The sequence below is a fragment of the Castanea sativa genome, chromosome 10 (genome assembly GCF_040712315.1).
Source record: "Castanea sativa cultivar Marrone di Chiusa Pesio chromosome 10, ASM4071231v1".
NCBI classification, from domain to species: Eukaryota; Viridiplantae; Streptophyta; class Magnoliopsida; order Fagales; family Fagaceae; genus Castanea; species Castanea sativa.
Window position 1 is genome coordinate 33,787,963 of NC_134022.1, and position 13,155 is coordinate 33,801,117.

At 37.4% G+C, this 13,155-nt stretch overlaps 1 protein-coding gene across 2 annotated transcripts; it reads right to left on the reverse strand.

The window, feature by feature from the left end:
- Nucleotides 1-2,532: 2,532 nt before the first annotated feature.
- LOC142613235 (uncharacterized) lies at nucleotides 2,533-12,488 on the reverse strand. Of its 2 annotated transcripts, none has more exons than XM_075785482.1 (5): nucleotides 11,323-12,488; nucleotides 7,314-7,455; nucleotides 4,769-7,183; nucleotides 3,443-3,901; nucleotides 2,533-2,984 (listed from the first exon to the last, which is right to left on the reverse strand). In XM_075785482.1, the coding sequence occupies exons 1-4, from the start codon at nucleotides 12,360-12,362 to the stop codon at nucleotides 3,527-3,529; spliced, it is 3,972 nt and encodes a 1,323-aa protein (XP_075641597.1). In that variant the 5' UTR covers nucleotides 12,363-12,488; the 3' UTR covers nucleotides 2,533-2,984; nucleotides 3,443-3,526. The 2 variants fall into 2 exon arrangements, with proteins under 2 accessions (XP_075641597.1, XP_075641596.1); XM_075785481.1 differs by having other exon boundaries at nucleotides 4,769-7,243.
- Nucleotides 12,489-13,155: the final 667 nt, after the last annotated feature.

Below are 13,155 nucleotides of genomic sequence, written 5' to 3' on the forward strand. Positions count from 1 at the left end.
TTTCAATAACACTATTGGAAGCGCTCCTAATGTAATCCCTGTAACTGATACCTGCCTCTCTTTCAGAGTAGTTTTATTAAGACTCGTTTTTTAACCCCAAAAATATAAAAGAGAAAAGGTTGTACAATTTTCAGCAATCTCCTTTGCCACTAATCACGGTTAGCCAGAGATCAAATTTTGTTGTTTAAGTGGCCCGTGAAGTGGGCTTGGGCTGACCTCAAACAACCATATATATCTTCAAATAAAATGAGCGATGGGGGGTGGGGGAACGATGTTTCTAGCATTTTGAATTTGATTATAATTTGAAGATACAAAAAATTGACAAGGTTTTCAAATGCAATGACATTTTAGAATAATGAAGATTTGAAGCCTTCTCGACTAGAATTTTGGCCTCAAAGTGATTATTTTCATTTTCCATCCGTGTGGAAGATATTTTCAAGCGAGGAAAGGGAATTGCATAGCAAAATTTGCGATCATTATTGAATAAATAGATTAATATGAGAGAATCAAATAAAAGGATAACACTCATTTTTTAACATCCACTTTCATGTTTTAAAATATAGATATTCTAATATCAATTGTAGATATTGACATTGTAAGATCACAATTTGTGCCTAAATCCAAAAGACACAATTGGGATAAGCCCAAAAAGCCCAATACAATGAATTTATAGAGAGTGGACTTGAAATTTAGGTTCTAGTGATTTTTACTAACGAAGATGATGTGATAGCTTATATAATAAAAATCATCCTCAGACTCAAGCCGAGGAGGTTAGATCCTATATTTCTCTTCCTTAAGGAAAGGTTACAGGTATTGATCTTAATGTCTATATTGTTTTCTTCTCTTCTATCTCCGATCCCTTTTCTTGAACGTCTTCTCCTCCTTTTATATCTTCTTTCCTCCTCTCTCCATCTTCCACATATGGATCAAATTACTGGTTTTAGATCCTTGTCCCATCAGCCCATCCCTGAAGTCTTTGGAGATAACTATAAAGCTAAACCCTGATGCTCAAGTATCACTTCCCCAATAATGCGGCCAGAGCTTTAGTTGCAGAGTATTTAATGCGGTGGTAGCAGCTTTATCTTAAATACTTCATAGCCCTTATTCTTGTATTGTGTACCCTCCATGCTTATCTTTACTTACAGGATTTCCTAAAACATCGTCTTTGGATATCGGACAACCCTTCCCTATCTCAGCTTTAAATAGCCAAGGTAGGACTCATCCTCGGACAACCTTCAGGGATGTCCTTGATTGGCCTCCGACTCTTTATCCAACAACATTACTTTTTGAGTCCATATTCCCACATTCTCGGATCATTTAGTGTCCTCAAATTGAGCTTTTGGCCTAATACATACCCCTGGGTCCATTGACCCTACAGACATAAAATAGTAGCAGATGAAAATTGAGTATTTGGGGATTTTTCTTAAATAAAATGTTGCATGCGAGTCAACATACGAAGCTTGGAAACCAAAACCCCCTTCTTTTGATTCTCAAGAATAAAAAAATAAAAAAGGCTTGGAAACCCAACACCAGTAAAGCTGCATGGGCAGTGTTTGTTATAAGAGTACTCAGTAATGGAATAAGCGTTTTGGGTTGTGACAACGCCAGGATTGCTCACACCACCTAACCAGTTAAGATAAATTTTTTATTTAATTTTATTTTTAAAGGAATATAAAAATTTCGGAGATTCAGTAACAAGCAAGTCTTCCTTGGCAAATCGTCTAGCTCTCGAACTTAGTATGGAAAAATTAGAATAGAATCGTCAATGTCTCTTTAAGCATAGTTGCCTCCATTTTGTATGGAAAAATTATTCATGCCATAGGCATTTATCATAAAAAGCACATGAATTGCAGAAAATGTGCGTTGAAATCCGAAAGACCTCATTTTGTTAAGGAATTCTCTTTACCTCAAATACATTTGAATAATTAACTAACCCGTGTTATTAACAAAAACAAAGTAGCAAAATCAAACCTTTTCCCCTGGCAAATAGACAAATATTGCTTTTTTATATATAAGCTTTTTATTTTAAAAAGAAAATTGTTAACCGTAAAGGATACAATGAAAACTCAAAAGTGTACTCGTAGTCCTAGATGTGCCTCCACTGCCAACTGCAGGTAAACTAACCACATGAATTTAAGTTTCCAGGCATCTCACCTCTAAAGTGCCTCTTTGACTGTTGCAGCGTAATCCAAACCACAATGTCTGATATCTCTCTTGTTGTAAATTGACTTTAGTGAAATGACTTTTCAATACGCAAACAATGCTTTACAATTGTCGCAATTTAAAGAATTTCTTACCCCAAATTGAATTGCACCCAAGGCCAGGATACAATTCCTTCTTTTTGATTTTTAATTAAAAAAAAAAAACCCTTTTCTAAAGACCAAATTATTAGCAAACAAGGTTTAAAGATGATCCTGCAGCATCTCTAGAAAAAAAAAAAAGAAAAAAGAAAAAAGGAAGGTAAAATTCCCCCCTATTTTTTCCTTCTTAACACTACGAGAATCATGTATGATCTTAAAGTATATAGAGCCATAGAGGTAATAGTGAGTTGGTAAAATGCAATCTTAGTCAAATACTACAAACAGAAGCAGGAACTATATAGGCAGAAAAATTGGGGGAAAAAAGAAGGTTAAGTAGATATTTGGAGAGCGCAAGTTAAGGGGGCAACAAGGTTATGCCAATAACGTTCCCCAAGTCAGCCCATAAAACCATTACAGTTGGCAATCCTATTTCTTTCTTGTCAAGGGTGGAAAAGATGGGTCCTCAAAATAAAGGAACCCCCAAATCTGTTGTCAGTATTCTGATAAACAATCATTTGGACCTAAAGGGAAAAATGAATAATGCGCTAACTGATCTCCAAAATGAAACAAAAGAGGGCGCCATACCAGATTTATAAAATCAGGCTCTTGCATAGGACCAACCTGTGCAGCTGTACGAGTCTATCAGCAGGTGATCATTGTTGTCCAACTGGTGTCTACCATTACCTGGAAAATAAATAAGCTATCAATGTAAATCATCAGTGACATATATATTCATATTATCTTTAGGGTTTAAAAATATATATTTGGGGGGGGGGGGGGGGTGTCTATGCATGATCATTATCCTTGGGGATCAGACATTTTACACACTAACAGAAACATTATAAGCCTCCTTAAAAGGAGGTGAGAGGTTATAGATACTCATTGGAATAAGAAAAAAAGAAAACAAATGAAGTTAGAGCAAACAAACTCAAGTTGTTTTTATAAACTTTTAATCTAATGTCATCATAATTGTAAGTTATTGTTCACTTTGATTGTAACATTTGCAATTTTTAATTAGAAAAGAGTAATAAGAAAGCTGTAGTAATTAGCCATCTTAAAAAATATAGAAAGCTAATAAAAGGATCAACCTATCCTTTAAAACACAGAATAAATGCATTCATGCAATTAGATATAGTAATTACCTCATATCTCAAAATCTTATTCTTGACAGGAAGTGGGTCATATGAGAAGAAATCCTTACAAGGTGTCAGAGGACAGTTGGACAATTACAATACATTGTATTGCCCAGAGAACTTAGCCTTGCAGGTTCCACACATAAAACCCACAGAACCTGGTTGCATTCCAGAGTTGGCAGATTCTATATGAAACTCAATTCCACACCAGACACACACAGTCCTGACCTGATGCCTGCTTGCTAACTTCGGCAACAAAGGCAAAGCTTCCTTTTTAAGCCAATTAGAGGAATCAAACCCTTGCTCCATCTCTGCATCATAAGACAAAACATTTGATTCCTCCGGATGAGGGCTTGGCTGCATTGTCAGGAAATTGTATTCCAAATGTGCTAAGCTACTTGATCCAAGCCCTTCTAAACCTGATGTGCTGTCAAATCTCTCATTAGGGCTGAAACTTTTGTCTCCACCCTGTTTATTAAAATACAAAGGTAGCATGTGTTTAATGCTGCTGAAAAATTCCAAACCACATAGCGTAACCTTTTCAGCCTTTATAGTAAAACAAATGTAAATAAATGAAGAAAAAATTTTAATGACCAAGAAAGGGAGCAGTCTGAATTGGTTCTATGTTTTTTTTGTTTTCCTGATAAATGAAAATTTTAATTAGAAAAGTAAAAGGGAAAGACGCCATAATAATTGTACAATCACCTTTCAAAGGATACAAATAAAAAAGACAATCAATTAAAATCAACAAAAAACATGGAGGGGGTGCCTCCTAGAGCAAAATATGACCGTAAAATATGCTCTTTGATTACAAAAGCATGACGTTCGATTCCATCGAAGACCCCCTGTTTCTTTCGTAACACAGAATTCACATGACACACTCGTCAAGGCTTGCCACAGCTTGGCTCCTCTGCGGCACTGACACTGACCTTCCAACATTCTAACAATTCAAGCACTGATTTGGGCATCACCCAAGCCAGACCAAATTGGTTCTATGTACAAATCAAGGAATTCATAATCCTCTTTAAGCAAGCAATTTAACATTTTTTTACACAAAAGGGGTGGGACAAAAGAATATATCTAGCCACGTGCAACACAAACAAATCAAGGAATCCATCATATTCTTGCTGTCTGACAGATAAAAAGTGAATTTCAGAAATAAATTGATGGCAAATGAGTAATCCTATGACATATTAAAAAATAATCCAGGACTAAAAAAATGAAAAGAAACTTATCGAAGAAAAACATTTAGTAGTTTAATTTCATCAAGCATGAACATTTCTGTATTTATCCCCAGCAACATACTGTTGCTTCATAAATAATTATGCTTCATACCTTGCTTGTCATTACATCAAAGTTTGGTAAACATTCAGACAATGGCATCAGTGGAGATGAACTATTGGCTAAACCGCTCTGCTGTACATTTTGTTCATTAGTTCTCCACATAAGCTCTTCCACGACATCCTCATTTGATTGGGCTTGATTTCCAAAGCCCATCATTAAATCATCATCCCTAGGCTTCCCCATGTCTTCAAATCTGGGCTGCTCCCACACTGTGCTTGTATAGAACCTATTCAACTTATTTTCGACTTGTTCACAACCATTTTTAGAGCCTCTTTCATGCTTAAGCTCCCCCACTGCACTACTATAAACGCCAGCTACGTCATTATCAGCGGAGAATGTTTGCTCAGCCCCAGAAGGAACAGAGGAACAACCTTCAGAACTTTGTCCCTGCATAGTGCTTGTCACATCCACATCTAGACCAGCCTGAGAGTCAAAAGCAGGTAATAGTTCAGTGTTCCAAGGGCTCTTCACTTTCTTATTTCCGGCCTCCTCTATTGAGCTACAGGAAACCTTATTCACATCATTCACATTAACCTGGTAATGTTCATAATCAGATTGGCTAAGTAAGCCACTTTCAGAAGGACCTCCTGTCTGTTTAAGTTCCTTCGTTGTACTATTCCAGATGTCATATCCATGCTCATCTGCAGATGAAACAAGTAAAGAGCCTTTAAAACATTTTTCCTGCTCACTGCAAGCAGTAGTATCCACACCTACTCCAGTTTCATTCCTGTCAAAAGCAATACTTAACTGATTATTCTTACAGCTTTCGACTTCATCTAGCTTGAGACCCTCTAATGTGTCAGTAGAAACTTTATTCATATTATTTTCAAAATCAGGTCTTTGCTCATCAGCAGACGGGGCAAATACAAGGCTTTTAGAAGCCTCTCCTTGAAAGGGATCCTCCATTGTGCAACGGGGATCCTTATTTACATTATTATCAACAATGCATTCCTCATCCAAAGATGAAATGTGTATAGAGCTTCCAGAATTCCCATCTTTCTTAATGCTAATCACAGCTTTGTTTCTCTGTGAAGTATGATTGCTCCCAAAACCAATTGCAATTACATTGTTCCCAGAGATATTGACTTCATCAAATCTAGGCTTGTCCCCTGTGCTAGTAGAAACGTTGTTCACAATATTGCTGGCAGAACATAAACTGCTTCCAGAGCTCCCTTCCTGCAGAGACTCCAGCATGAAGGAACTCACAATCTCGTTCTCATTATTCATTAAACTGGATCTTTGTTCATTCCCAAATGGTAAAAGCGAACAGACTTCAGAACTGCATTGCTGCTTAACATTAGTACAAACATCCTTGAGCCCACTGAGATGATTGCCAAAACCCGATACTGACTCATTATTCTCAAATGTACAACCACTGTCAACTTTCACATCTCCAACTGTGCTAGTAAGACATCTGCCCCGCAAATCCTCACCACTACATTTATCCTTACCGTTCAAAGTATGAAAACCACTTTCAGAACCAATCTCCAGCTGTAGCTCCTTCACTGAGTGGACAGATGCTTCAATCACATTGTTTTCAACAACAAAAGCTCTCTCATTTCCAGGGATAGCAAGTGAACAGCTTCCAAAACATTTACTTTCTGCAACACAATTATCAATTCCACTGGGAATGCATTTTTGGGCATTTGTTTCATCAGAAGATTCACAAATAATTTTATTCTCATTTTTAAGAGAATTTTCACTGACTGGACAAGCATTACATCTATTGGCAAAAACTGTAGCCACATCTACCTTCCCCAAGTAATCCATATTCATGTTGCAAATTTTATCCTGCTTATCACTATATTCCTCAACTAAAGTATAGTCATCTTTGTCAGCCTTTACATTTTGATTGTCTTGAGACAAAAGAACGAGTGAATGACCATCTGTGTCACCACAAGTTGCAGTAACATTATCTACTTTTATTATACCATGAGAAAAACCAGAACTTAATTCATTGATGACACCAGCAGTGGAAGTTTTTTCCCCGCCAATTCCAATTGATTCATGCATCTTTGAGGTTGAAGGTAGAACTCTGGTTGGTGCAGGGTCAATGCCCTTCTGCATGCCTTTTAATCCTCCCAAAGCCTCAACACTCTTTGCATAGTCCCTCACATGGACCCCAATATGGCCATTGTAACGATGCCTCTCATCAAATATTTTATGGCAGAACTGGCATTCGTATTTTCCATCTTTAATTATTACACCATCAGCAATAGACGTACCTTGTTTACACCTATTTTCCGTACTCTGGTGAGATGATATCAGATGGTGAACTAAATCATTCTTCCCATCAAATGTCATGGTGCATTTGTGGCATTTTAAAACTTCCCCTGTTTGAATCCCTGAATCCTGTGTGTTCAAGGTGTCCTGCTTCTCATCAGTTATTATGGAAGTCATGGGGAGCTGTGAACAACTAACAAGGTCATCAGCATTCTTTGCATCTTCAAGTTTAGGATCTGCATCCTGTTGCAAACCTTGTAAATATAAATATAAATCAAATTAAATGGGTAAGATGAAGATCCCAGAAACTTACATCTCCAAAATCCATTTTGCTGGCCAACTGAAAATTTCCATCAGTATAACCAGATCTGGGTTGGCTTGCATCTTGGAGTCCAGAAAAGGAAAGTAAGTATGAAGAAACTTCCTTGCACGACACAAACTGCTGTCCATTAGGGCTGGATGGTTCCGAATTATGGAAAATTGAGAAAGAACCACACAACATTAATAAGAATTAAGAATAAGCACCAAAATCAATGAAAGTAGCTGTACACCCTTCTAGTCATACATAAGGCAAAAGAAGAAAAGAAAAGGAAAAAAAGGTAAAATCCAACAGTTCCATGATATAACTGATGTAAGACAGGCACAGTTCAAAGTCATTATAATTACCATACTTTCCAACATAATGAAACCACATACATTATAGAAAACCAAACAAATTTTAACATTTAAAGGCAAGATTGATCCCAAAAATCCAACCTGAATAGGCTAATTTCGACCCTAAGTTCAGCAAGTAAAATCTAATTAGTTTGTTACACATAAAAGATCCATTCCCATGAGGAATAAATCAAATAATTGATGTAAATCTAAGAAGTTTGAGAACAATCCTTTCATAGATTGTATAAATTTATGCTCTTAACAAGAACATAAATGTCATGGCAGTTGACATGGCTTTGGCAAAATCAGCTTGAGTCAAAGTTGTTCAGGTCAAAGACAGAAAATCCATAAGGCCATGAGAAACAACCCAAATACATAAAACAAGGTCAGTTCAGATTCTAGTAATGCTCTGTTTGTTTCAATATCAACGTTTTCTGGAAAATGATTCATTTTCCAAAGAGCATTTTCTGGAAAACTATATCATTTTTCAGTGGTTGGTAACAACCTTGAAAATGAGCTTGAGAATGTTTTCTAGTGTTTGGTATGCAAATTTTTATTTTTATTTTTTATATTTCTTGTGTAATTCAAAACATGTATATTATGTAAACCAACTAATGTAATCAATATAAATAATAAAAAAAACCAAGAATGAATTTGGTTTTCATACTAAAATTTTGACAATAGATACAATCAAAATTAGTTGTCAAATTTTAATGATCTCTACCACTCATCTTGCTCATATATATGGATAGAAATGTCCACACACACACACACACACACATATATATATATATCAACCAGTTGTCTATATACATAAAATTAACAGGAGAATACATCTTTAATAAGTACAAATAACAATAACTTTTAATTGTCTACTCTTTTTGCTGGTACACTAATTGTCTACTATAGCCAACTACAAGTCTTTAACATTACTCAAAATTATGTATTCATATAATGTATCTACATAATATATTATCACTGCATAGTATCTACATAATGTATCTCTCAACGAAAAAGATTATCCTATGTAAAAGCAATTTAGAGTCATATAGGCACTGTGTTTAAAATTTTCGTCTCTTACTTCATTCATTCATTCTTTCTTCTTTTTTATTTTATATATATATATATATATATATATATATATATATATATTTTTGGCACTTTTATGTGCAAAAAAAACATCTACCTAGTCTTCATCAAACCAAAAATTTCTTAGAGAAAAAATAAAATCAAGTTTGAAATTCAAAGTAAAGAATTGAAATTTTGGTAGAGAGGAATCAAATAACTACCGCTGCAAATATGTTCTCTTTTGCAAGTTAGTAGAGAGGAATGAAATAATTATTGAGCAATGAGGGAAAAAGAATCTACTCAGAGAACTGTGTTATAAAGGAGAAGAGAAATATGGAGAGAGAGTGAGGGAGAGAGGTCTATGGAAGAGGAGAGACCAAAGTTAGTGACAGTGAGGGTGTGAGGAAAGAAAAAGAAAAGGGAAGAAAAAAAGAGTGAGAGAGCGTATTGTGAGAGAGAGATTAACAATCTATAAAAAACAAGCCTTATTTTTATTAAGATTTTCCATTGACTAAAGATAGTTTTCCATTAACCAGTTTTTTTTTGTGCTACCAAATACTGGAAAATATAGAAAACTATCTTTACAAAAAGTTTTCCAGCAAAACAAACAGAGCGTAAGTTTTATTCTATTCATATTGAGCTAATTAACTACATTTGGCAACTGTATTAAAGTAAGTCAAACCTTTCCAATTGAGAGAAAATAAAATGGTGGTGATTGAGAAACAAGTGTTTAAGGCTTTAGTGAAGGTAACTGAGGATTAGGTGGGGGATGGCTTAGGCCTGGATCCCTTAAATGTGTCAGATCAATTCTTGAGCTTTGTTTTTGCATAATGGGTCAGGTTGGGTAAAAAAAAAATTGGTTTGATGGGTTGGGTCAGGTGAAAGGATTGTTCCCTTCTTTGGGTATTGTAAAGCTATGGTTTTGATTGAATTTTCTCTCCCCACATATAGGTCGGCTCAGGTGAAGACTTGGGTTTAGGTAGAGTAGATTGGGTCGGTTGCAAACTTTGGCTTTTAAAGGTTTGGGTCAAATGCAAGTATAGTTTTCCCCCCTAATGGCTCAGGGCAAGTCTAATTAGACTGGGTATGGTTCATTTTGTCTTCATCATAAAACTTCCATCAGTTCCACTGCATTGCGATTGATGTCAAAGAGGGTGCTCAGTCAGTGGTTGACTGTCGACAGCAAATGATGGTTTGCAGTTAGTGATTGAAGCTATCATGCTTTGAGGTGACACAGTGAAACAGACATTTAGGTTATCAGAATCAGGGTTAGATTTGCCTAGGGGATCTCAGTGGTGACAACCACTGTAAGGTTGTCTTCAACGAAATGTTGTCGACAAAGCACGGGGATTGAGAAAACAGGTTCACCAGCACAAGGATGACTCAATATTGTCAGTGTGGCAGGGATTAAAGATGGGGGCAGCTTGGTGCTTGCAAGGTCACAATCTGTGATGAGTAATCAGCGGCAATTGGGACTGTTTGGCTCGAAGACAATAGCTATGGGACAGCTAGCTAGGCTTTTCTATCAAAGGTGTGAATAGTTTGTTTATTTTATTTATGGAATTTTGATTTGGCTTTGGGCCTTGAGTCAAATGTTGTTTTATTTTTGGTGGCTATTATGGCTGAAACATGGATTCGGGTTGTGGCTAATCTTGTGCTTTTATATTTGTTGTAATGGGTGGATTGTGGTGCTGAAAGGGTGGCGTATGGGTTGCTAGGATTAATATTGTGTGGCTGTCAAATTGGTGATTGTTGGCCGGTTGTTTAGAATTGGGTGTGGGCTTTGTTGATTGCAAACAATCCGTTAGGTAATATTGGTGTTGATGGCATTTTGGTCATTAGTGGTGGAGGAGGCTGATTGATGGATTGATGTTTGCTCTAATACCAAAATTGATGCACTCTAAAAGAGGAACTTTGTTTGGGAAACAAAGGGATTGGATCTAAAAATTGACACCTAGAGTAGGCTTGAAACATCAAGTGATAAAATCAATAGAACTAGGCATGAGCACTTGGGCTTGGAATCAGCAAGCATTAGAAGAAAAATCCTAACCCCAGTTTTATAAAGAAGAATCCCTCACCAAATTGTCTTCATAGTGAGCCGTAGTCACTCCAAAAATACAAAAAAAATATTTCCTATATATACACACACATATATATATATATATATATGATGATCACAAGGCTCTTGGCATATTGCCTAGAAATTAAAATCGATAAATTTTATCAAATTCATGATATACAGCTCAAAAACTTCATTGGGGTGTCCTTAAAATCATAAGTTCTCTTCACACTCCAGGCACCAGATATTAACAGGATATAAACATTTTGATGTTCCCTGACTATAGCTATACAGTTCAACAATAGAAGCCTCATATCCACAAGTAGCAGAATTGCACAACTGAGACATCTTGTAAGTTAAAAATTTACTTTAGTTTCCTACTTCCATAAATCTTCTTTTCTTAATTCTTCCTTAGAAATACTTACTAAATCATACTCAAATGTCAAACTTAACAAACAACTACCACACACACACACACACACACACACACAAACAAAATTACTGAAACATAACATAAAAAAATCAAAGAGAAATTGACAACCTTATATATCGGCGGCAATGCAACCATACATAACCGGCTTTCTTCTTGATAGAGAGCATAAGCTTCCACCCCCTGGGCAACACGTCGCCGATAACACTAGCGGGCACAATCCTCCTGTTCTTCCTCCAGCTCATCCACTCTCCATTCAACCCACTCAAAAACCCTAACAACTCATCTTTGGTCTGCAACCCTTCTGTCCTCCTCCTCAACTCTTCACCATACAAATCCTCCACATTCCCCAATGCAGCCACGTCCACCACATCCCCTTTCTCATTCACCATCAGCATCTCTTCCACCACATTCACATCTCTCTCTTTTTTCCTCTCATCTTTTCGATTCTTATCGTCCTTTCGCGGCCGCCCTCGCTTCCGCTTCTTATTCCCCTCGCTGCTAACACCAACATTAACCGGCACAATCGGAACAACCTCCACCTTTCGCTCAATCATCAAAACCTCATTCTTCCGCGGCCGCCCTCGCTTCCTTTTCTTCTCTCCGCCGCCGCCGCCGCCGCCGATAACATCAATCGGAACACTCTGGAAGCCGGCATTCGAAGAATCAGGCAGCAGCGGCGGTTCGTATTCGATTCGAACATTTTGCAAGCCCTCGGTAGATGGATCGGGTAAGGACGGTTCGTATTCGACCCGAAATGGCACTAGGTTATTATTGTGAGTTTCGGAGGCGAAGAGTTGTTTAAGGAGGGAAATAATTTGCGAATTCTCTTCGTCGATTTGGCGAGGAAGGAAATAGGGGGAGGAGGAAGTGGAGGAAGGAGACTGGGGCTTGCGAGGAGCGAGGCGGAGACGAGAGTAGGTTTGTTTGCGACTGCCGGCGGACTCGTTGAAAACGGAGCGGTCGATTTTGGGGATCAAAACGTCGTCGTTATCATTAGAGGAGGAAAGGGAAGAGGCATTGGAAGAGGAGGAAGAGCAGAGCGAGAGAGAGAAGAGTTCGGACTGAGAGAGGAGGCGGAGGTCGATTAGAGGTAGGGTTTCGAGGCGGAGGTTATGGCGGTGGCTGTCAACAACGGAGGCGGAGGCCATGACATAGAATTGAATTGCGATTGCGATGGCGGTTGCGTGAGTGAGAGTAACTGTTTTGTTTTTTGGGAATGAATAGGTAGGATAGGGAAAAAAGAAACAAAGTTAGTGGGTGGGTGGGTGAGTGATGTAATTTAGGGAAACGAGGCTTATTGCGTTGCGTGGTTTGTGTTGGTTTTGTGAGATTGACGCGGGGTGGCGGCACGTGGAGTTTTTTAAGATTTGCTTCCTGATTCTGAGAACCGCTAGATTAGAATTGGATTGGATTAAAAAAAACAACTAGAGGATTTTGTGGAGAATCTGGAGATTAGTTTGTAAAATGACTCGGCCCAGTAGGGAACCGCATCTTGGGCCCAATTACCTGAACCCAGCCCAATCACTAACTTCATTATCCCTTCTGTTTCGGCCCTTTTGAGTGCAATTTTTTTTTTGTGTGATAAAAGATTAGAAATAGCCCAAGATTGAGTAAATATTTTGGCTGCCTATAGCTAATTCTAGCAAGGGCGTGAGCAAATCTATTAGTTTCCCTGTAAGTAAGTAACAGTGTTGAAGTTAAACTTCCTAGAAAGCTTGAAAAATGACCCTGCAAACCATCCACAAATACAATTAGCTGGGTTAGTCTTTTGGTAACATTGGTAGCAGGTACAAGAGCAATGACTTTAGTAGCATCCCCGTTGACAATTAAATTTGAGATATTAATATTGAGTGATTTAGCCAAATATAATACATCACTTAAGGACTAAAGTTCAATAAGAAGGCTGGTGGAACCAATTGATGTAGAGAGCCACATATTTAA